This window comes from Sciurus carolinensis, chromosome 2 (genome assembly GCF_902686445.1).
Source record: "Sciurus carolinensis chromosome 2, mSciCar1.2, whole genome shotgun sequence".
NCBI classification, from domain to species: Eukaryota; Metazoa; Chordata; class Mammalia; order Rodentia; family Sciuridae; genus Sciurus; species Sciurus carolinensis.
This window is the reverse complement of record NC_062214.1, coordinates 174,830,810-174,855,629: the sequence shown is the minus strand read 5'-3', so window position 1 is coordinate 174,855,629 and position 24,820 is coordinate 174,830,810. Positions and strand designations below refer to the sequence as shown.

The following is a 24,820-nucleotide window of genomic DNA, read 5'->3' as shown; positions in this document are numbered from 1 at the left end:
TGAGGAGAAATAGCAGCATCTCTGGGAGGTTTTTGGATGCTGCTCCAGGTACTGTTGGGAGAGCAGGCAGTAGAGAGTTTACCTTGTGGTTCTACTTCTCTCAAGTTGATGGGAGCTGGGTGTGTTAGCTCACACCTGTAATCCCAGCGACTCAGGAGGCTGAGGCAGGAGGAACACAAGTTTGAGACCAAACTGGGCTACTGAGCAAGACCCTGTCTCAAAATAAAAAGGGCTGGAGATGTTGCTCAGTGGTAAAGCACCCTTGGGTTCCATCCCCAGTAAAAAATAAATTTAAAAAATTACATATGTGGTTCACATTATTTTTCTTTTGGGCAGCACTGCTCCAGATCTTGGTCTGTAGCTGCTGTAATTCTACAGAATTCTACAGCCTCCAGTATATTGCACAGGTCCAAATGATAAATTAAAACAAGCAGCCATCCTGTTGAATTTTCATATCTACCTTTTGTCATAAGCAAAATTTGAGCCCTCAAGGGCTTACATTTCCTGTATGCAGGAAATTCCTCTTTAAAAGAACACTTTAAATCCCTCATAAATACTGTAAAAGCTCCCCCTTGTCCCATTAGGTAGGTTCTGCATCTCAAAACCATGCTAATGATGAATGTAGATCACTCCTGCATGAATGAGTGGCTCATCCCTCTCTGGATTATTTCTGACATGTTAAAGCTAGAAACAGTATAGATCATATTTGTAATTTTCCTTTAACTGAGGAAGCCTGAGGCTGCACTTCTCCAGGCTAAGTTTCCTTGGAATCTGCAGTTACTAGTCTGCTTAGCAATGCCACATTGCAGTTTGGAGGGCAGGAGCCTTATTTCAGCCAGGGATTTGTAGTGGGCATTGAATCCAGGAACGCTTTATCACTAAGTTACATTCTCCATCTTAGGGACAAGTTCTCCCTATGTTGCGGAGGATCTTGCTTAATTGCTAAGACTGGTCTTGAACTTGCGATCCTCCTGCCTCAGCCTCTGGAGTCACTGGGATTACAGGTTTGCGATTCCTGAGTGGCTTCCCAGCCTTCAGATTGAGGCCTCTGGTTCGTCTCAAAGGGTGTGGGCTGAAGGCAGACACTGCTGCAGCTGGAGCAAAGGGTATTTGTGGGGGAAGGCCAAGCTACTGACTCTCTCCTTCTTCCTCCTCTTAGCCCTTCAGTGTTATGATGTACCCAGCTGGTCCAGGATCTGGTGACTCCCCAGAGGGCTTCCCTGAACAACCGAGGCTCCAACCACAAATTGGAAATCGCACAGCTCAGACACTGGGTACCGAAAGTGGGTGTACTATATAGTCCTTCCTTCTTCAGAGCGTGGTTGGGGCAGAAGATTGAGGGTGGGGGACTGGAGGAGAAAAACTCAGGGCTTTGTGTAGTACAGAATCCACGGAAGAACTGGCCTTCATTTGGTGGGATACACTTTGCTGGATCATCTGTCTTTACCAAGGTTATAGAAAGACACCTCCGGTAAACAAGCACCAGTTACACGTGGCCTCTGGCCTTGTGGATCCCTTTCTTTCCTTCCTCCCTCCCTTCTTCCACCCACCCTTACCATTGAGACCCCCCCCCGCCCCCCCCCCCCCCGACTTCTTCGAGATTAGGGAAAAGAAGGCCCATTTGGAACAGGTGGGAAGGAGATAAAAATCTCTCGATTTGTATCTAGAAATCTCATCTGGGGAAGACAGTAAAGGCAGTATGGAGTGGAGGGAGAATGGGAAAAGCTGGCTCCCTCTCCTCTCTGGGCTGAGAACTAGATTATAGAAGTTGGGGTTATGGAGAGGCTCAGAGAAAATCCAGCTCTTCTATCACAGATGAGGAAACTGAAGGGCAGAAAGGGCATGTGGTGGACCTAAGGGAGACACCTAATTAGCAGAAGAAGTAGGAATAAAAGTGTGGTCTCTGAAGGACACCAGGGAGCCCCAGGCGAGGCACTCAAATTTTAAGTCCCGCGCTTCGCGGGCGGATAGAAGCGAGGCAGGCGCGTTGCCATGGCGCCAACTCCGCCCCGCCCCGCCTCGCCCCGCCCTACGAGCGCACTGCGGCTGCGCTGCCAATAAAGTTGTTGATGCGGAAGGCGCACACGTGGTCCGACAGGGGCGGGGCCTGGCGGCGCGGGCGGGGCCTGGCGGCGCGGGGCGGGGCGAGCGAAGCTGAGGAAGACCCGGCGGGCGGCGGCAAGGAGGGCGGCGCGGGGGCCGGCCATGATCGCGTCGTGCCTGTGTTACCTGCTGCTGCCGGCCGCGCGCCTCTTCCGCGCCCTCTCAGGTACCGGCCCCACGTCTGACGGGAGGGAGCCTGGACCGGACCCGGCCTGCCTCTGCGGGGCCCGGGGCGGCGTGCGGAGCGCCGGGCCGCCGGCCACGGTCCCCTGGCAGCGCCAAGGTGTGGGGAAGCGGTCCTTGACCCGGCCCCGGGCCGACCTGGCCCCACGAGGCTCGACCCGGCCCGGCCCGGCCCGGCCGGCGACTCTCGTGGGCAGCCCTTCTAGCCTGTGGCTGGTGACGTGGGGCTACGGTTAACGTGGACGCGGGCTGGGGAAGGGGCCGCCCTCCCTGGCCGTGGGGTGGAGGTTCTGGGGCCGGCCGAGCCGCCGCCTCGGGGGTCGGGAGGGTGGCAGCCCGGCCCAGACGAGTGCCCGAATGAATCTCCGCGGGTCGCGGCGGGGTGAACCCGGGCTCGGTGGGCTAGAGTCCTGGATGCACCTGTCTTCACCTGCTCACTTGCCTGCCGCCACCCCGCTCGCTCTTCTCGCTCAGCGGAGTCTGGTTGAAAAACGGACGCTCAGAAGCCAGACTCGTTTAAACCTCAGCTCTGGAGCATTGTTCCCGGGGATTTAGAGATGTGGTGGGATGGGGGCAATGCCCCGGGGTTGCTTCATAGAGAACAGGGAGGGTTTTTCCTTCACTTTTTCATAATCTGCTTGTGCTCCCCATTCCTGGTCTTTGAAATTCCAGAGACTTATGCGACCCTCAGTTCCTCTCTGAGGTCACATAGAACTCCCAGACTCTTTTGCAATATAGGGGACAGGACCAAGAAGTATTTAGTAATGAGCCCAACGGCATTGTGTACTTTTTATTTCCGGAACTCTACACAATGTGTGTAGGTGTAATAATACGTTTCATGTTAAAAAATATAAATATATGTGTGTGTGTATATATATATGTCTGTGGTCTCTGCCACTGGAACGCAAGTTTCAGGAGGGCAGGGCCTAGTCCATTTTGTTCATTGTATCTAGTGCTAACACCCTGCCTGGTGTTTGGTGGGTACTCAATGAATTCAGGAATGTCTTACTTCTCTGGAATGGGAAATTCTACAGAAGCCATTGTTTTCAGAGAACTAAGTGTATGTTACTGTGGTGTCTGGAGTTTATCCAATGTCCACGATAGCAGTTTTAGTAACATATGCTAGTCCAGAGGTTTCCAGAACAGTAGAGTGCTAGGAATCTCTGATGAAGCCCCCTCCCCACCTGCACATTAAACTCCCACTTTATAACTACTTTGTGTATTTTGTTTTTAAATGAGATTTAAAAAAAATCTTTCTGCTTAAAAAGAAACCACAAACAACAAAATCTACTCAGTTCGAAAGCTAGTAACCGTATGCATGTAAATCAAGAACCTTCGCCATCCTCAATACATAGAGATTGTTTCAAGGGGCAGATAATTAGCAAGTCCCTGAGATTATAATGCCCAGCACCAAGCCCAGCAATGCAGCTCACAGGTTTAGAGCAGATTTCTCAGCACTGTTGGCCTTTGGAGTGAGTCTGTCCTGTGTATTGTAGGACATACTGCATCCCTGTCCTCTAGCACTAGATGCCAGTAGCACCGCCACCATGTGACAACCACGGTGTCTCTGGATATTGCTAAATATCCCCTGTGTGCAAAATCCCCCTCCCACCCTCTCACTGGAGTTGAAAGTCACTGGTTTAGAGTGGCAAATTCATATAAATGAGATATTGGAACTCTCGATATTTGAACCATTTTGAAGTTTTTCTTTAAAAAATTGCCAGTAAAGTCAATCTCTAGTGATAAGAGTGCATGGCACTTGTCTTATGCTGTAAATAAGTGGTTTAGTGTGGGTTGGGGCTGTTTGTCTTCACCAAAATGCTGCACTTGGCGGGTTTTGAAACTCTAATTCTAAAGATTCTCTCCTTTGCTTTCTTACTTGTTGGCTGTTATTTGTAGCTGCTGTGGCAGAGAGATGACAGCTGTCTCTTAACTGTCAGTTGCTAGCACCTTTTAATTTACAGCCTCTGATATATTGTGGAATGGGAAAGCAGATAATGAAATTTGTGCAAATTCTGTGAGTAGAATAAATAACTTTGAGAAGAGGCCCAAGGGTATTAGCAGAGAAAGAAACTGTATGGATTTTGAGACTGCTTTTTCTTTCAGAATGCATTAATAGATTAGGGATTTACAGAGCTAAAAACATCCTCATGGAGATTATCTAATTTGAACTTTTCTTGTCCCCATTTTATAGTTAAGAGTAAGTTCTCAGACTAGGGACGTTGTCCAAGTTCAGTCAGTTTTGTTAATTTTGGTGCTAGACCATAACCCACAGTTCTGTTTCATAGTTAGGCGTAGTTCTAATGTAATGTGGATTTTGGAACCAGAGAGTTGATGTTAATAGCAATCAACCTCCAGATAAAAGGCATGTGGTTATATGGACCTGTCTGTGCCCTAGATTATGTGGGGCAGCTTTTCTTTCACTCATGCACTGAAATTTATTAGATCCCTACCATGTAAATTAAGTAATGTTGTTAGAGCACTTGGAACAGTGCTTGGTGGGAAGCACTTTCCAGGCATTAAAGTGGGCAGGCTTGGTGCTGGTTAATGATGAGCAAGGGGGGCACCGTTCTTGCTAGTATGGGGATGACATTCCACCTGCTAGAAGAGTATGGTGTCTTATAACCTGATGTTTTGGCTTTCCTCCTAGATGCTTTCTTTTCATGTCGAAAAAATGCCCTCCTGGCGAAGAGCTCGTCCCCCCAGGTAGAGGGTGACTTTGCCATGGCCCCTCGGGGCCCTGACCAGGAGGAGTGCGAGGGCCTGCTGCAGCAGTGGCGAGAAGAAGGGTCGAGCCAGGTGCTCTCAACTGCGAGTGAGGGTCCCCTTGCAGATAAGGGATTAGCCCAGAGCAGCCTGGCACTCCTGATGGATAATCCTGGAGAACAGGATGCTGCTTCAGAGGACAAGTGGTCCAGCAGGCAGCTGAGTGACCTGCGGGCCGCAGAGAACCTGGATGAGCCTTTCCCTGAGGTGCTAGGAGAAGAGCCGCTGCCAGAGGTTGAGGGCCCCTTGTGGGCAGCTGTCCCTGTGCAGACGGGCCCCCAGTATGCAGACTGTGCTGTCCTCCCAATGGGCGCCCTGGCTGCAGAGCAGTGGGAAGAGGACCCCGCCATGGTGGCCTGGAGCATAGCACCAGAGCCTATGCCCCAGGAAGAGAATCCCATCTGGCCCTTTGAAGGCCTGGGGCAGTTGCAGCCTCCCCCAATGGAAATACCATATCACGGTGAGTTGGACAACTAACTGATTGAGCCAGGGGAGCAGCTTGTCTTGGGGAAGATTCTTGGTGGGAACTCTGCTGCTGCTGTGCTCTGTTTCTGAGAATCTTTCGGGGTCAGATCTAGAGGGGTCTTGCAGATTATCTTTTCCAGCCCCATGGACTTACTGATGAAATAACCATAGTGCAGAGAGGTAGTGGGACATGTCACACAGCCAGCTAGTGGAAGAACTGGTACCTGATGCTAGTTCTGGTTCTCCATTCTTGCTATAGAGGTGACTCAAGTTCTCTGCCTTATCCAGAATAACTCTAGTTACGTATTGGGAGTCCATTAAAATTTGAAGAAAGGTTATGTGACTCTAATAGGTTTGAAATCTCCCAGCTCCCCATGCTTACAACTAGGAGTGGAGGTTGAAAAAGTCCCGAGACTGGAATTACTCCAGAAATGTCTTTAATCTCAGGTGACTATAAACTACACCCAGCTGAGTGATTCTCCAGAGAGAGACTCATGATATAGCCAAAGTAAGAGATTTTCAGACCCTTTTCAGTATTTTTAAAGCATCTACTGGGTGCTAGGTAGTGGGGATGCAGTGGTGCACAGGTTGAGATCGTCTTTGACTTTGTCTAGTCTGAGAATGTCCTTAAGTCTGCCTAAGTCACCACAGAGAGGGGTGGTGACAGGAGCAGTGGAGAAAGGAACTTGAGGCATAAGATTACAGGTCGGGAGTGGAGTGGGGGGCCTGTGGGTGACCTGTACTCGTCATGAACTCTTCCCCCAACCCCTCTGCAGAAATCTTGTGGCGAGAATGGGAGGATTTCTCCACCCAGCCAGATGCTCAGGGCCTGGAGGCAGGGGATGGCCCTCAGTTCCAGTTCACTCTGATGTCTTACAACATCCTGGCCCAGGATCTCATGCAGCAGAGCTCAGAGCTCTATCTGCATTGCCATCCGGACATCCTCAATTGGAACTATCGCTTTGCAAACCTCATGCAGGAATTCCAGCACTGGGACCCTGATGTGAGTGAAGGGGAAGTGCCATTGCACTGGTGTTAGACTCTTAGAGATTGAGTTCCATCCATAGGGCAGATGATTACAGTCCCACCCAGCACTAGAGCTTGCCTGCTTAGGGTCTTTGATTTTTAGCAGATCTGAAGACTCTCCTGAGGTGTATGTTCTCTAGCACCTTTATGCAGGGAGGGAAACAGGAGTTCAAGGAGCAGGAAAATCTAGTGCACCTGTCTGGCCTCCTCAGCTTAAGTCTGGGCCTGTTCTTGATGTAGGAGATGGGAAGTCCGTCCTGTGGGCAATGTGACCCGACCTGAGATCCATAGCAGTTTCCTACTTAGGGCTCTGTGCCTAGGGAGTGGGAGTCACATTCTAAAACTCTGGAGTGATTGCTTTCCTTGTCAATTTTCCAGATCCTGTGTCTCCAGGAAGTCCAGGAAGATCATTACTGGGAGCAGCTGGAGCCCTCTCTGCGAATGATGGGTATTTTATGTTTGCCAGCTTTTCTTCCTCGAGCCTGTCTACCCTCTCCTGAAGACACATTTCCTTGTGTCTTAGTTAACCCTCGGTCTCACCTGTGAGCTAGCACTTTCCACATGTGGGTGAAAAAGGAAGCAGAGTTCTACAGTTTTTAAAGCAATTCTGATGCATTGCTATATTACCCTTGAAGTAACCATCCCTGTGAGGCTGAGTTGTTTTTATTCCCATTTTACAGTTGAGGAAACCGAGGTTCTGAAAATTTTGTGTGACTTGCTCAAAATCACAAAACTACAAAATTAATTGTGGAACTAGGACTCCAACTTCTCTGACTCCAAATACTTTGTTCTTCCTGTTATGTTTTATTGCTTCATACCCTTCCCTCCCTCCTTTCCTTTCTAGCCCTTCAGACATCTGGTTACAGCTGTAAGGGAATCTCTGCAGGACCAAGGAGGTGTCAAGGACAAGGACTCCCCTTATTGAGCAGCAGGAACAGTACCTTAGGGACACACCCCTGATCTGCTGCCGCTGGTTGGAAGGGGTTCAGACTTCAGGGACTCTGACCGATCTCCTTGGTGGGATTTTCCTTGTAGGCTTTACCTGTTTCTACAAGAGGAGGACCGGGTGTAAAACTGATGGCTGTGCTGTCTGCTACAAGCCCACCAGATTCCGTCTGCTCTGTGCCAGCCCTGTGGAGTACTTCCGGCCTGGCTTGGAGCTCCTCAATCGGGACAATGTGGGCTTAGTGTTGCTGCTGCAGCCACTAGTCCCAGAAGGCTTGGGGCAGGTCTCAGTGGCCCCTCTGTGCGTGGCAAATACCCACGTCCTGTACAACCCACGCCGGGGCGATGTCAAACTGGCCCAGATGGCCATTCTCCTGGCTGAAGTGGACAAGGTGGCCAGGTTGTCAGATGGCAGCCACTGCCCTATCATCCTGTGCGGGGACCTGAATTCTGTCCCTGATTCACCTCTCTACAACTTCATCAGGGATGGAGAGCTCCAGTACAGTGGGATGCCAGCCTGGAAGGTGAAATGGGGGAGGCCATGGTGGTGGTGGGGCGGGACATGGTCAGGGAGAGATTGGGTGTTGCATCAGGTGCTGCTTCTGTGGCAGGGACTCGGTTACACCTCTTCTGGCTCCCTCCTTTGTCTCCTTACATTGAACAGCTTGTGCTCAAACTAGAAGTTAGGAACTCATGAGTACCTTTGACATGTTGAAAACCTTTCAGTTTTTATCATGTATGTTTAATTCACAAGTAATACATAAGAATATTTTTGCAAGGATTCAAACATAAGGCAAAAATCCCCTTTATTACCTAAATTCCTTACCTCTCCTATCAGAGTCAAGTACTGATTGTTCTAAATTTGGTGGTGGTCTTTCAGATTCTTTTCTATCCTTTTATGGTGATATCTCTGTTTCTATGATATTATAATTGCAATTTACATTTATTAAGCACTTAACGTGTGCCAAGTGCTATTTTAAGCACTTTACATGCATTAACTCATTTTCACTATCTCTATCATTGCTTCCATTTTATAAGTGAGGAAAATTAAGACCAAGAGAAGTTAAGTACTTTGATTTAGGTTATGCAGGTTATTAGCCATAGAACTGGGGTTTGTACCCAACGAGCTTTGGCCCTAAAGCTCTTGCCCTCTACTACTGTGCTGTGATTGCTTGTAACAGCCCATGTGTAATCTATGCATCTAGGATATGTTATAGAACTATATTGTAATTGATGGTATGGTACTGCGTGTTTTCTTTGTAACTTGTTTTTCCTTTTCACTCACAATTTGCATATGGATCTATCACATACCCCTACCCTCTGCACTCTGTGCTGTTGGAGATTGAATCTAGGCTCTTTCACATGCTAGTTAAGCACTCTACCACTGAGCTACATCCTATCCCTTTATTTTATTTTGAGAAAAGATCTCACTAAGTTGCCCAGGCTGGCCCTGAACTTGAGATCCTCTTACTGCTGCCTTCTGAGTAGCTGGGATTTCAGGTTTGTGTCTTGGTGCCTGACTTTCTCACATACCTTTGAGCTGCTAAATATTGATAGCATATATAGCTCATAGTTGTATCAGCTTGTGCTGGTTTATTTGTATTTCACTTAATCTCTTTGTTCCTCTCTTTTGTCTTTGCTTAGCTTTTGGCAAAGCACAGTGGAGAAAGCACACAAAATAATTGAATTATTGCTGAGCACTTGGGCTTTTATTTTAATGAGGTTATTCAAGTGCCAGCAGTGTTCTAGTTGCCCAGAGAAGGCCATTATCCTTCTGTAAAGGAACTGTAATCAGGAGCTCAGAGAACAGGAAAAAGAATTTGCTTAGTGCCAACCACATGACAGGCACTGAGGCATAGCAAATTTGCTTTGAAACCAGACAGTCTTGAGTTCAAATCCCTGCTCTGCCACCTTGGACATGTCACTTAAGTCCTACTTGCTTCACATGCACATTGGGACCTTACATGCATATAATGGGACCTACATCAGAGATGTGCGGGGTTTTGTTTGTTTTCTTTTAAAAAATAGATTAAATAAAATAATGCACGTAAAGTGTGTTCCATTTTGTGGTTCAAAGGAAGCAGTCAGTAATTGGTAGTATTTTTATCAAGATTTTTAATTGTTCATGATATTTTACAGTAAAGGATGTTGAATCCAAGAGAGTTAACTAACTTGTCCAAAGTCACAGCTCTTAAATGACCATTGAATTTCAGGTCTGGTTTACATCGGATGACATATTGAAAGTTTATGCCCTTTAAGGGCAGAGGAATTGTGTCTGTCACCACTCTATCCCCAGCACTTAGCTAGTGTCTTGCACATAGTTGGCATTCAAATATTTGTTGTTGTTAAATGAAATAAAGGGCATTATGCTACCCATGTTGGAGATATACAAATGACTGATGTTGCTGAATGTTTCCCCCACTACGTTCTGTGCGTTCCCAGGCTGCTCAATGGCTTTGACCGAGGATGGTGACATAGATACGGTAAAGTGCTTTGGTGCATTTCCCATTTGGTTTGACCCTGTGTTTTCCCAGTAATAGGCTCAAGATATTAGACCTTGACCCAGAAGATCCAAAGGTCAGGATAAACTTCTTCCCAACTTGAGTTAAAACCCCTGAGAGTTGGCCTTCCTGTGGAGAACTGTGTAGATTTTTCTTAGCTGAAACTTAGAACCACATGCTCATACAGTTTAATTCACATACCTCACCCTCTCACTTCCCTTTCCCGTTTCATGGACATATCAGTGTTTCTAATGTTTTAAATTAGCTCCTTATTTTTAACTTTCCCCTGAGACTTAAGTGGCTTGCTTATACCATGTATATATTGTGTGATTGTGTGTGTTTGTCCACATGTCCCAAACATGAACTGTTAATTTCCTTTTTCTGTCTTGTTTTCCTCATCCCCACCTTGCTCTTGCTCTTCTAGGTATCTGGGCAGGAAGACTTCTCCCATCAGCTTTACCAGAGGAAGCTGCAGGTCCCACTGTGGCCCAGCTCTCTGGGCATCACTGATTGCTGTCAGTATGTCACCTGTCACCCCAAGAGATCAGGTAAGCGTATAGCACATTCTTGGTTATCTGTGTCTTCATGCCACTTTTGGGAGAAAACTTGTTTCTCAATAATGAGAAAGTGTAGTCTCAATTCTCTTAGTGAGTTCCTGTGTTTTTCTCACTGTCTTCCACATGACCACCCTGTGAAATGGACATCTTTAAATCAGAGCTAGTTGTCTTCAGCACAGACCTCCTCTGTGTTGCTATGCTGGAAGCTTCTTGGTGCAAAGGAGGAGGTAGCAACATGTGACTCCTTTTCCTTTCTTTCACTATATGGCTTTTCCTGGTTTACAGAGAGACGTAAGTATGGCCGAGACTTCCTGCTACGTTTTCGCTTCTGCAACATTGCTTGTCAGCGACCAGTAGGACTGGTTCTCATGGAAGGAGTGACAGACACCAAGCCAGGTAATGGAACTAAGCCTGCTTTTTTCATCCTCTTCCTTCCTCACTCCTGCCTTTTGCCAGTTCTCTGGTTCCTAGTCTTTTCTAAATATGACTCTTAGAGATCAGCTTCTGGAAACAGGTCTACAAGGAGGAAATGGAGTTGAGTCAATTGGTCATATTCATGTGTGGAAGGTTAGTGTGTTAATAGCACTGGACCAGGATTCGAGTGTTGTGGGTTCTCACTAGCTCTAAGACCTTGTAAACCTTATCACCTTTTGAGGCTTAAGTTGCTAATAACCAGCATGTGTACAGTGTTTCTAGGGGAGAAGACATATATGTTGAGGCTTCAGAAGTCATAAGGTGACCGTGGACCTGGTTATAATAAACAGTTGCTCCTGTGGAGAACTTCCAGATTGAATGTAGCAGAGTACACATGACATTCTCCCCATCTTATCTCTGGAGCCACTTCAGAGCACCAGAGAGGATGGGAAAAAGAAATGCAAACTCCATGTTTGTTAAAAGTAGGAGATCTGAAGACATCTGAAACGGTGAGCCACCATACAGGTGGAATGGCTGCAGGAAGTACTGGACTGATGCTCCAGGGTTGCTGGAGGAAATCTGGAGAGACTCCTCTCTGGGGCTGTGTGGATCTCAGCCAGAACCAGCGGAGTACATTTCCTCAAGGTGAGGAATACGCCTTAACGCACAAAACCAAAACCCTGTGTTTTTGCAACAAGAATAGAATGCATAGGTTGTGTGTGATTGGAAAGTCCATGGGCTGTTGCAATCCTAAGAGGTAGTGACAGAAGGATCCATCAAAGAACCAAACCATATTTGCATTAAGCAGTCTATTCAAGTGGTGGAAGGCTGATGAGATACTCATAGAGCTGCATCTCTCTTTGGCTGGGGAGAAGTAAAGTCCTCATATAATACTGTGTCATGAGGAAAATTCCTGTTACTGGAGTGCATAACCAGTCCTTCCTTTTACAAACATTCAGATAGATGGTGCAGAAGAACCTTGGCTAATTCAAAGCTGGGCTTGCCTAAAACAGTGTGGGATCTGCACTAAATTACTATAAGAAAAAAAGAAGGAATGGAAAAACAAAAGGCAGAAAAGAATGCTTCAAACAATAACCTTTAAAGAAGGAAAGGATAAAAGAAGAAAAGGGGAAAAAAGAGGACACTTCAAAGATAAAAATTGTTGCCATGAAGCATGTGGAAATTATGACTATTTTCCGATGAATTAAAAAAAAATGAAGCAATCACCTTTACATAAGAAGAGCACAAAACTCAAACAACTGCTTTTATGAAATCAGTTTAGGTGTGTGGCAGGAAATCAGAAGATGATTTTTTCTTTGCAGCACTGGGGATTGAAACCCGGAGCCTTGTGTGTGCTTATCTACTGAGCTGAGTCCCCAGCCCAAGACATCAGCAGATGAAACACGAGCTCCGGGGTGCGGGAAGAGTCCAGATGAAGAGTGCAGGTGTGACACAGAATGAAGCCAAAGTCCGATGAAACCCAAGGAAGAATAGATGTTCTCACAACAAGGCAAGAGACAGAGGCCAGGAACTCAAAACTAGCAAAAAGAAAAGCATAAAGAGGATTTAGAGAGAAAATGAACAGTCGTGAAAGATAAGGGAGATTCAACATAGGCATGATTGGAGCTCACAAAGAAGAAAACCAATATAATGATATCAGAGAACTATTTAAAGTAATCTTAGGAAGTCTTTTCCAAAATGAGAAGATGTGACTCTTCAGATTCAGAAGACATGTCATATTTCAGTAAAAAAATCAATACTAAGACATCATAGTGAAGTTACTAGTAGCCAAAGGACATAAGAATCCTTTGGGCAGTTGAACCAAAAGATCGTGCTACTTTTAAGTGTAACCATAATTAGATTGGCTGCAGATTTCTTAATGACAGCATTCAACTTTGGAAAATGAGGCTTCAAGAAAAAAAGGTTTAGCTCAAGGTTTGATATTCACCAACTGTGCTTGAAGAAACGAGGCAGGGAAGATATGAAGACAACCAGACAAGGGCTCAAAAGCTATAGTAAGAGGACTGGTGGTGAGTGGTGAATTTATTTTTCTTGTGGGAGTTTAATTTGATTGACATTTTTGCACAGGGCAGTGAACATTTCAGTGGCTCAGTTGTTTTTTAACTGCAAAGCTTAGGTAGTATTATAACTGTGGCAAGAACAGTAGTAGAAACAGTGATTGCCACTGTGCATTGAGCAGTGGCAAGTGCTAGGAACTGAGATAAGTGCTTGTATCAGTTAGGCTTAGCCGGGAGAGCTGTGGCCCAGTATTTTTAGATTATAAAATTCTGTAGTTAAACAATAACAGAATCCCCCATAGGTAATTTTATAATAAGTTATATAAAAAATCAACTGACAATCACTTTGTAAGTATAAAAGAATCTCTTGATAAAGGGGAAATATCTAGTTCAGTAACAGTGAAAAATAACAGTAGTATTTTCACAAATGAAATTAAATTTGGGTAAACACATGTATCTCCCATGTGCCCTTCCATTTGTTCAGTGCTCCCACCTAGGGCTGAACAGGCTGCTGATGAATCTTTTACACACTCCAAATCTAAAAAGCTCACCATTTTTAGGCCTTGAGGGTGAAAATTTAAGTGCAGTACATGGAGATCAGTGTGCGAATTCATTTTTTTTTTCTGGAGACTCTGTTTAGATATGCTAACAAATACTATTCCAGTTCAGTACCAGTTTTCTAACCTACCTGTATATCAAAACACACCCACTTGGCTGTGACGTCAGTGATGAGCCTCTGAATGCAAAGGGAGATGCTGGGGTTAGTAATGGTCTGATTTTCCCATAAACTGACATTGCATCACGCTGGAGCCTTCCACATTGCTCAGGTTGTATAATATGAAACATTGTGATTCTTACTCTTTCCAACTCCCTTTGTGACACAGTAATTCATAAATGGGGTACTTAAGGCTCTCGTTAATATTTTCATTATTAATGATTTCTTTTTTTCCTGTATGGTTCTGAAAGACACTGTCTTAGTCCATTTAGGTTGTTGTAACAAAATATCATAAACAGGGTACCTTTTAAACAGCAGAAATTTATTTCTAACAGTTCTGGAGGTTGGAAATTCCAAGATCAAGGTATTGGCAGATGTGGTGTCTGGTGAGGACCCACTTCCCAGTTCATTGATGGCATCTTCTTACTGTGCCTCTCTTGGGCATCTTTTATAAGGTTACTGATCCCACTCATGACCTAATCACCTCCCCAGGGTGCCACCTCCTCTTACCATCACTTTTGGGGGTTAGGATTTTCAACATGAATTTGTTTGGGGAAGACACTCTAACACTATAGCAGATACTGAAAAGGGGTCACTGTTTCCTTTCTAATGTTTGCACTGAATCTTGGGACTTTAGGTCTTATTCTAAGAAAGAAGAAAATATGTGTCCAGTTTATGCATTATGGAAAAAATAATTACTAAAAAGTGTGACTTTCATGAATCACTAGTTAACATACTGACCAGAAGGTCACATAGAAACCTGGCTATCTGGTCAGCTTTCTAAGCAGGAAAAGTTCTGATTCTAGCCTCTCTACTTGTCCTTGTGTCCAAACTTAGGATCCTCCTCCCAAGTACTTGCAGAACCTGCTTGCTTGGCTGCCGCCAGTGCTGAACAGCCCTGGCAAGATGTTGAGGCAGGATGCTTGTGGAGAGGTGGCTATACCTCATGTGACCTGGAGGGGCAGGTGGAGGCCTCCAGTCCTGTGGCACTTGAAGAACGATGCTGTTTGTACACAGTACTGCATGCAGAGGCAGAACCTGGTGTTGAGGGAAAGCACCTTTAAGATCCTGATGGTCACTGTGATTTTTCTTCATATTGTAATGGCAAAGGATATAACTCAAAATGGAAACATTAGTGTTGTGCATGTTGATGCTCAAAATAACATCACATCAGTAATCACATAGTGAAACTGTAGGTATGACCAGGAATAAACAAAATAAGTGATGATCTCTTTCAGTCTCCAACAGATCAAGTAAATAAAAGGAGACTAAGAATATAGAAGACCTAAATAACATGTTATATGGTAAATCTGATTGATTCATATCAAATTCTGTACATTGAAAGCAGAGAGGACTTTAAAAAATTCATAGGGAAATTCTTTAGAATTGACCATATATTTGGCATTGAAGCATATGTGGTAAAAGTAGAATTTAAAAACATGAAAGAAAACTGTATCCTCTGAACATTTAAAAAGCTTTAAGGTTAAAGAGGAAATTTAAAATGAAACTATAGAATATCTTGAAAATAGCAATGAAAGTACCATGTGTTTGTGGGATATACCTAAAACAGTGTTTACTAAAAAATTCATAGAATAATTATTAAAATTCATCAATTCTAGATTTTTTAAATAGAAACCCTGTCAAATTAAGGAAACAATGGATGATTCCTTATATTGTTGATGTATTAACTCCAAAAATCAGCTTCTTGCTTAAAGAAGCTCTAGTAGTATTCCTGTTAAAGTTAGGAACAAGATAAGGACATCTACTATCATTATTTATTTGTGTTTGGAGATACCAGGCAACAGAATTAGAAGTAGAATATAGAAATAGAAGAAAATATAAGTGTAAAAATGGAGAGGGTAGATTATTGCATGTTACATAATTGGTGATCCAAGAAAACCAACTAAAAATGCCATTAGTAGTAAGATAATTCTGGAAAGTAGGTACAAAGTTAATAAGTAGAAATCAGTAGTATTCTTATATAAAAATGCTGATTTATTTTTAAGAAATATAATGAAAATAAGACCCTATTTGTAATAGCAATAAAATATATATAGAAATAAATTTGACAGGAAAAATGTATCGTATGTAAAGGAACATTTCCTTTCATCTGAGTTATCAAATTTATTGGCATGAAGTTGTCCATAACAGTTCCTTATTCTTCTTATTAAAACAGCTTTATTGATAGGTAATTTGTATTTCATAAAATTCACCCATTTAAAGAGTGTGGTTCAGTGACCTTTAGTATATTCACCACAATCTATAATTTTAGAACATTGTCATCATCCATAAAAGACACATTAGCAGACACCTTTCAGTCACCTCCTCCAGGTCAAAAATCAAATGACCATCAATGTATGGGTTTCTGGACTCTCAGTTCTATTCCTTTTGCTGTTCTAAATCCATATATTATTGCACTATCTTGATTGCTATAGTTTTGTGTACTTTCAAACTGGGGAAGTCCTTTTTGTTGTTTTCCAAAATTATTTTGACTATTCTTGGCCCCTGCATTTCTATATGAGTGTTAGGATCAGCTTAATCAAATTTGTAAAGTCAGTTTGGATTTGATAGGGATCTACAAATCCGTGTATCAGTTTGGGAGTATTGCCATTTTAACAATGTTGTCTTATGAACAATGAACATGAACTATCTTTCCATTTATTTTAGATCTTTAATTTCCATGTTTTACGGTTTTTGGTGTGCAAGTCTTATTTTACTTCTGTTAAATTTATTTTAATTACTTTATTTTTAGTGCTATGAAAAATGGAATTATTTTCTTAATTTCATATTTGGATTAGTTCATTGCTAGTGTACAGAAATATGATCTTTTGCACGCTGATCTTGTATTTTGCAGTTTTGCTGTACTCATTTATTGGTTCTAGTAGTTTTTAGTGGATACCTTAGGATTTTCTCTCTGTATAGCATCATGTCATCTTACAAATAGAAATAATATTACTTTGATTTCAATTTGGATGCCTTTTCTTTCTTTTTCTTCCATAACTACCCAATGAGAACTTTGGTTACACTCTTGGCTAGAAGTGGTAAGAACAGATACCTTTGTCTTGTTCCGGATCTCTGGGGTAAAATTTTCAGTCTGTCACCATTAAGTATGATGCTTACTGTGGTTTTTAGTAAACTCCTTTAAGACTGAGGAAGTTCTCTTCTACTCCTAGTTTGTTGAGTGTTTTTAAACCATCAGAGATTGTTGTATTTTGTTAAGTGTCTTTTCCGTGTTTGTTGAGGTATTCCTGGTTTTTTGTCCTTCCTAATAGGTTACCTTACATTAATTGACCTTATATTCTTGGGAAAAGTCCAGTATGGTCACAGTGTATAATTGTTCTCATATTTTGCTGAATTTGATTTGTTACTATTTTATTGAAGAATTTTGTATCTGTGTTCATAAGGGATATTAGTCTGTAGTTTTCTTTGTGATATGTTTATTTAGTTTGGGTGTGGGAATAACACGAGTCTCATGGAGTTAATTGGCAGGTGTTCCCTTCTCTTATGTTTTGAAAGGTTTGTGGAGGATTTGTATGAATTCTTCTTTAAATGTTTGGTAGAATTCATTAGTAAAGCCATTCAAGACTGAGATGGCTTTGTTGGAAGTTTTTAAATTATTGATTCAACTCTTTACTTGTTGTAGGCCTAATCAGATTTTTTTTTGTTTGTTTCTTCTTAAGTCAGTTTATATATCTTTAGGAATTTGCCTATTTTATCTAACTTATCTAATTTATTTGCTTACACTTGTTTATAGTATTTGCTTATAGAGTTTTTAAAATTTTGTTTTCTGTTTTTTGTCCTGTCTTCTTGGTAATAATGTCCTTTCTTTCATTCCTAATTTTAGTAATTTGAGTGTTCTTTTTTCTTGGCTGTCCAGGTAAGGGTTTGTCATTGTTGATTTTTGATACCTATTAATGTTATTGGGATCTGTGATAATGTCCCTCTTTTCTTTCCTGAAGTTGATAATTTGTATCTTTTTTCTTTATGTATATATACATATGTGTGTATATATATATATACATATATGCATGTGTATGTGTCTACATACATATATACATACACACAATGAATGATACATGATGGAAAATCTCTAGAGAAATAAATTAAGAGTTTGGTAACGTTGGTTGCCTATGGAGAGAGGAATTGAATGGTAAGAAGTGAGTAAGAGGGAAACTTCACTAATTTTTTTTCCCCACATTGATTATTGTACCATGTAACTCTATTTCCTGTTCTTTTTAAAAATTGAAATATCTTTTTAAGAAGTGCTGAGCCAGGGAATACAATGTCTATGTTAGAGGCCTGAGGTTCTTGACTGTGGCTCATTATTTTCTTCCTCTCCTAACTGTTTGTCTTTCCCTTTCCCCTTCTAGATCCTTCTGGAGCAATCTAGACAAGGATCTAAGAGTGATTTTGAGGTGAAAGGTTATGACCCTACTTCACTGTCTGAACGATAAAAGCTTTTTCTCTCTGGTCTTCTACAGAGCGACCTGCTGGTTGGGCCGAGTCTGTCCTTGAGGAAGACACATCTGACCTTGAGCCTGTCTTCTCCAGGTAAACTTCCCTCCAGTTCTCTTCAGCTTTCAGCCAACCCCTGCCTAGACGGGAAAGAGGGATTCTTACTGACTGTCTGGAGACAGATCTGGAGGAGCAATTTTTACGAAGCTCTCACTCTTCTCCTAAGAAGTGCATGGAGGGGTGTATAGGTGTGCAGAACTCGGAGGGCCTACTCCTTATCCTTTTACAGACAAAGCCCACGAATGCCTTCCTGGGCAGTTAAAGCCTCCTAGAAGGCTTGCTGGCTCATGGACAGAGCACATCGGGTGTACTTTATCAGGTGGCAAGTGGAAAATGGGGACGAGGACTATTAAGGGTCTCAGTATCAGTGTGTCTGTCTGTCTGTTTTGGGTTAATTTTAGCTAAGACTGAATCATTTGGGATTATTCCTTAAAAAACTTCATAAGACAGAGAAAGTGATCTGGAGAAAATTTAATGATTTCTGTTGACCGACATCTCCCACTCCATTTCTGCAGGACTGTAGGCACCATCCAGCACTGCCTCCACCTGACCTCAGTCTATACCCATTTCCTGCCCCAGCATGGCCGTCCAGAGGTCACCACAATGCCCTTAGGTCTTGGAACAACAGTGGATTACATCTTTTTCTCAGCTGAGTCCTGTGAGAATGGGAACAGAAGTGGTAGGTCCAGTGGATCCAAGGTTCCTAGAAGCTATCTCCAGGGTCCTGGGGATCAGCTGATAGTAGGCCAGGCATTTGGTGGTGTAGCTTAGGCTGCTGGGACATGGCCAGCACAAGAGCAGGTTTCACACCACCTGGTGCTGGTTGCTGCCCTCCTCCTTCCCGTAGGCTCCCTCCCTGCCTTCTCCATTCATCCTTCCAGCATCCGTGAGTGAGACCGGCACTCTCTACCCTGTTCTAGAGGTACAAAGAGTACTAGCTGGGAGTGTGGGGGACACACCAGCTGAGGTCGGTGAGGTGAGAGACCCTGTTTTTTCTCTCCACCCATTCCAGTAGTCACAGGGGGTTTACCAACCCCATGCCTATTTTGTTTAAAGTATATTTTTTAGAATGTTTGAATCGATCATCTATGTTTAAAAATCAGATTTTATATAGAAAGTTTGGATTTTTTGCTTCCCTTGGAAGATCTTGGAAGCTGCACCTGGCCTGTGGGCCTGCTTGCCAGAGGCCCCTGCACTTACCTGTCTTCACTCACTCCTGTTACCGTGGGAGGGGCGTCTCTGAGGAATGGGGCTCATAGCCAGAAGCTGTAGGAGGCGGGGGACAGCATGGGGACACAGCCACAGACTTGGTTCCCAGAAGGCCCTGCCCTGCTCTCCAGGAGGAGTGGCTGGGCTGCTCTACCCACAGGCTTCTACTTTGTGTCCCAGATGACAGGCTGGATCGAGACGGAACTCTCAAGCTCCTGGGCCGCCTCTCCCTGCTCTCTGAAGAGATTCTCTGGGCTGCCAATGGCTTGCCCAACCCCTTCTGCTCTTCAGACCACCTCTGCCTGCTGGCCAGCTTCGGCATGGAAGTCACCGCCCCGTGACGGGCCTCCAGGGGAAGAGAGCTTCTCTTCCGGAAGAGCTCAGTGACCAGCGACTGTGGAAATGCCCCGTGCTGTGGAAACTTATGTCCCTCCCCCTCATTCCCTCCTGCCCGTAGACTGTCCAGGCCTGTCCACGTTCTCTGCCTGTGGTCCCTGCCCTGCCCCAACCTCTTCCTAATCCTTTGCCACATGCTCAGTGGCCCTGGGAGAGGCAGAAGCGGGGGTCCCCCTTCCTTCCATGTACCCAGAGCTCCCCCTTGATTTTTAATTACCAGGGTTGTGGGAGCTATTGATCTCATTGGTTATTTGCTTTTAGGCTGTTTCATGGTGGTACTTCTGACCCGACCTTCTCCCTGCCTTCCTGACCTCTGGGCCTAGCCCTCTTTCCAGGCATGCACACGTGATGTGTATACGATGCATGTGCCCCCTTGGGGTGGGACTGCCCAGCACAGCCATGCCTGCCTCTGCCCAGTCCACTTTCCACATTGGGGCTGTGTGCTGAAGGGCAGGTTGAGAGCTGGGTGCTGCCAGCGGGCAGCAGAGGTGTGGGCCTCCCCTCCTGCTACCCTCTGAGTTTCGCCAGTCATCCGTCTTGCAGCCAGGGTATGCTTGCAGTCTGGGTTCTGGGAACAAACGGGCCCCACAGCCTGGAGCAGCAGAGTGAGGGGTGTACCACCTACCCAGTGGGCTCTGAGCCTACATTCAGAGGTCCCCACAGGCTGGCCGTGATCGCTCTAGGGCTCATCCCTTTCCCAGGCTGCCTTGAGGCAGGCAAAAGTTTGAAGTCCTGGGTAGGGTTCAGTGGGCTGGGTGTGGTGTGAGGTTCTAAACTTGAGGAGAAAGAACCTTTAGGAAATCGTCTCAGTGGAGTCTGCAGAACTGGGCACAGGAGGGAGTCACAGCAGGGGAGAGCAGGTGGGCTCTGCAGCCACCTTAACCGGGACCCACAACCTAGTATTCTTGTCTCTCCTCTGCACACCGAACAAGCAGTTGTCTGCTTCTTTTTATCCCACCACTTTTTACTTTTTGCTGCCTCCTCCTTTCCCATTCCCTTCCACTTTCTCTCTGGAAAAGGCTGCTGTTTCGCTCAGGCCAATTTGTCTCAGCAAAAGGTGGCTTTGGGCCAACCTGGTCCAAGAACATGGGGTGGCCATGCTTGAGGATTTGCTGTCCGGCATGCCTCAGTGCACAGTGTGTCTGCTTTCTCTCCCTAACACAGGGTACCCTGACCCGCTCAGGACCTCCTAGCCCACTCTGTGTCACCTGCATGCCTTACTTTTTCATGGCTTAGGTGTGTCCTGAGGTGTTCCTGGGCCAGCTCCTCCTGCTCCCTTAGCTCAGGAGCAACTGCTGGCCCTTGTCACTTTGCCTCACTGTTGCTCCACTTGGCCTCCAGAATGAGGCTGAGGGGAATAGCCAAGAGGCTTGAGTGAGAGACAGTAGTGGGCCAGGAGTTTACAGTCTTTCCTTCTTTTTTTTTGGAAGCCAAAGACCCAGCTCAAATTCTGCTGCTCCTGGCTATAAGCTTTCCATATCTAAGTTCTGAAGAATTTCTTTTTCTGTGTTTGTATATTTTAAAGCTTTTTTTTCCCTGGGTTATGGGGCATGTGCCTGTCTGAGCCCCAGGCCTGCCTGCCCATACCCATGGTTCACTGTCTGTCCCTGGGCACCTCCTGAGATGGTGTCAAGGCAGTCCCCTGTTTGTTCCTAGGATGAGGGCCCATCACTGTTCTCCTCTGCCAGGAAATGCAGGTTAGAAATGGCTAAAGGTGGCAGAGGGCCGGAGTTTGACAGGTTATCCTGTCTTTGTTTTCTTATTTGTTTCTGTTTAGCGATGAAATGGGGGTGGGGTTTAAATGGTCGTTTAAACTGCATTTTGCAGCCTGCAGAACTGGGGCAACTTTTTCCAAATAAAAGTTTACCTTTAACCCCCCTATTGTTGGTCTTTTTATTAGACCCTGAAGAGCCTGGGGTCTTGAGACAGGTCGTGGAGGATGAGGTGGGCACAAAGGAAGAGACTGAGGAGCTTCTGCCCTGGGTGGGGTCTCAAGATCAAGTCGGGGACAGAGGAATTCGTCGTAATATGCATTTGTTGACCTCTCACTGCCGAGGGCTTGGGATGAAGAGGCCTGAGCAGACCTCCACCCTGCCTTTATTTTTTTATCATTTTTGATTCATTGTACACAAATGGGGTACAACTTTCATTTCTCTGGTTGTGCACAAAGGAGAGTCACACTGTGTAATCACATGTACATAGGATAATGTGTGTCTCATTCTCTTTCCTCCCCCCCACCCCCTCTCCACCCCTCATTTCCCTCTACACAATCCATCCTTCCTCCATTCTTCCCCGGCCGCTCTCCCCCCCGCCCCCACTGTTATGTATCATCATCCACTTATCAGAGAAATCATTGGGCCTTTGGCTTTTGGGGATTGACTTATTTCACATAGCATGATATTCTCCAACTCCATTTACCTGCAAATGCCATAATTTTATTCTTTATGACTGAATAATACTCCATTGTGTATGTATACCACAGTTTCTATATGGAAAAAAGATAGCTTCTTCAACAAATGGTGCTGGGAAAACTGGAAATCCATATGCAGCAAAATGATACTAAACCCCTATCTCTCACCTGTACAAAACTCAATTCAAAATGGATCAAGGACCTAGGAATTAGACCAGAGACCCTACACCAAATATAATAAAGAGTAGGCCCAAATCATCTTCATGTTGGCTTAGGATCAGACTTCCATAACATGACTCCCAAAGCACAAGAAATAGAAGCAGGAATCAATAACTGGAATAGATTCAAACTAAAAAGATTTTTCTCAGCAAAGAAAATAATCTGCAATGTGAAGAGCCTACAGAGTGGGAGAAAATCTTGGCCACATGCACTTCAGACAGAGCACTAATCTCCAGAATTTATAAAGAAGTCAAAAAACTTTACACCAAGAATACAAATAACCCAATCAATAAATGGGCTAAGGAACTGAGCAGACACTTCACAGAAAATCTGCAAGTAATCAACAGATATATGAAAAAATGTCCAACATCTCTAGTAATAAGAGAAATTCACATTGAAACTACCCTAAGATTTCACCTCACCCGAATCAGAATGACTATTATCAAGGATCTAAGCAACAATAGGTGTTGGCTGGATGTGAGGAAAAAGGTACACTTTTTTGCTGGTGGGGTTGCAAATGGGCGTAGTCGCTCTGGAAAGCAGTGTGGAGATTCCTCAGAAAACGTGGAATGGAACCACCATTTGACCGATGCACAACAGCTAGACTGTGGAACCCACCCTGCCTTTCATCCATGTCCCCCTGCGAGAGAAGAAGGCTCTACCTTACCGGCTCTGCTCTTAACTCACCTGCTGTCCCATGACGCTCCGTGGGCCACACCTCATTTCAGGAGGGTCTGTGCCAGAAGCAGGAAAGACACATTTTCCTGGTTCAAGCTACGGCAGCTGTGTGAAGCGTGAGGCATGTGGCAAATGCCTCTTGCCGAGCATCTATTTCTGATCATTTCCCTCTCATTCTGGAGCCAGGGCTGAGCTGAGACCATCTGTCGCTGGAAGCATTTTCTTCTTTGCCAGCTCTAACTTCTGGGACTTTGGTCCTTCTTCATCCTTTCTGTGCAGTAAGCCCTACCAAGACCATGTGGAACCAGGTGTGGTATTCTTCCTTACCTGAATAGATCCCCAGACCCCAGACTTGACCTCTGAAGAGTCTCTGGCCATCTGAGTTACTTAAAGCACCTGGTGCTTTGGTTGCACTACCTGGGTAGTGAAAACTGAGCCAGGGATTAAGAACATCACTCGCCATCGTGACTGGGTTGGTTGTTGACTATAGGTAACTTACTTAGCCCTTTGTGTTCCACTTTAGATCCCTTGGTGAAATGGATCTGCTTTGTGCTCTGGCAAAAATGGAAGGCCAAGAATTGCAGAGAATTAAGAGTTTGGGGTAGATAGGTTCTCCCCAGGGGGCTTGGACAATTTGGCCCATGGACTGGGAAGTACTTGAAAGGGCTAAGCTCTGAGAGGGAGCCCCCTGGCACAGAGGAGCCCTGGTTACCTCAGTCACTTAGCGTGGCACAGCACTGGGTTTGCACGGTGCCTGCACTGGTAGAGGCACTGTCCTGGCCAGTGCAGTGGTGTTCGGAGAGTGCCATTACATCTGCGGAGACGATCCCAGATGGAAATTGACTCGTTGCTTCATTTCTTGCTGGTATAAGTTCCTCAGAATACAGCCTTTCTGGGGGCAGAGGTCTGAGAAGGGAGTTCAGAGGCAGCTTTAAAACAAAGCCTGAGAAGGGAAATGGAGCTTTTTTGTTTTTCTTCCCAGTTCCTGCCTGGCGTGGCTACTCACCGGAGGATTGCTCTTTGGTCAGTTACATGATGGACAGGTGGCTTCTCTTCTCCCACCCTCCTCCCTTCCTTTGTTCCTGATGGACTCTGTGGGTTTGGGCAGCCCAGGAGAGTAGGGCTGTGATGCATCCTGGGAATGGACTCTGAGGCTACTTTCCCTAGTGTCCACCAGGTGGCGCTGCCTGCAGCCCTAGGCTCCCAACACCCGGGTGCATCCAGCCTCTTTCCTGAACAAATGTGCAAAGCTAAAACTCTTGCAGACGAGGGCCAGCTGGCTGAGAGCCTGGTAGAGTGCAGATGGGCCTGGGTCCCAAGGGTGTGAGTTTCACGTGTTTTGAAGGGAACTCTTCCCTCTCTCCCATCACCAGTCTGCCCCTACACCCTAATGCCTGGGACCTCAGCCCGCTGTGGTGAGAACAGTCCCCACGCTTACACCCTTGCAATTTTTGCTTCCCGTGACCAAATCCTTTCTGGCTAGGGATTAGCAGGAGTCTAGGTATCTGGGCACAGTGTCACGTGGGCTAGGTCAGCTAGCCCTCCAGCTGACCTGAGGTGGCCCATCACCACTGGCCAGGCCTCGACAGCTGGCTCCCTCATCCTCACTGGCAAACACTGAGGGTCACCAGGCAACCCGCCTCTGGGTCAGTCTGCTTAGTGTGACGACTGCTCCTCATTGCCACTGTCCTCCCCAGCAG

At 45.2% G+C, this 24,820-nt stretch overlaps 1 protein-coding gene across 2 annotated transcripts; it reads left to right on the top strand.

Moving 5' to 3' along the window:
- The first annotated feature begins 2,144 nt into the window (after window positions 1–2,144).
- On the top strand, window positions 2,145–21,692 carry Angel1 (angel homolog 1). Of its 2 annotated transcripts, none has more exons than XM_047541592.1 (10): window positions 2,145–2,269; window positions 4,937–5,512; window positions 6,294–6,520; window positions 6,922–6,991; window positions 7,579–8,012; window positions 10,414–10,537; window positions 10,832–10,942; window positions 18,175–18,244; window positions 18,724–18,887; window positions 19,598–21,692. In XM_047541592.1, exons 1-10 carry the CDS (start codon window positions 2,206–2,208, stop codon window positions 19,756–19,758), a joined length of 2,001 nt encoding a protein of 666 aa, XP_047397548.1. In that variant the 5' UTR covers window positions 2,145–2,205; the 3' UTR covers window positions 19,759–21,692. The 2 variants fall into 2 exon arrangements, with proteins under 2 accessions (XP_047397548.1, XP_047397549.1); XM_047541593.1 differs by having other exon boundaries at window positions 2,265–2,386.
- Window positions 21,693–24,820: the final 3,128 nt, after the last annotated feature.

Excerpts from the sequence above, each read along its gene's own strand:
- Angel1 (XM_047541592.1), top strand. The coding sequence starts at position 2,206 with ATGATCGCGTCGTGCCTGTGTTACCTGCTGCTGCCGGCCGCGCGCCTC. Across the intron at positions 6,992-7,578 it reads GCCCTCTCTGCGAATGATGG|GCTTTACCTGTTTCTACAAG; the intron begins GTATTTTATGTT and ends TTTTCCTTGTAG. Across the intron at positions 10,538-10,831 it reads CTGTCACCCCAAGAGATCAG|AGAGACGTAAGTATGGCCGA; the intron begins GTAAGCGTATAG and ends CCTGGTTTACAG.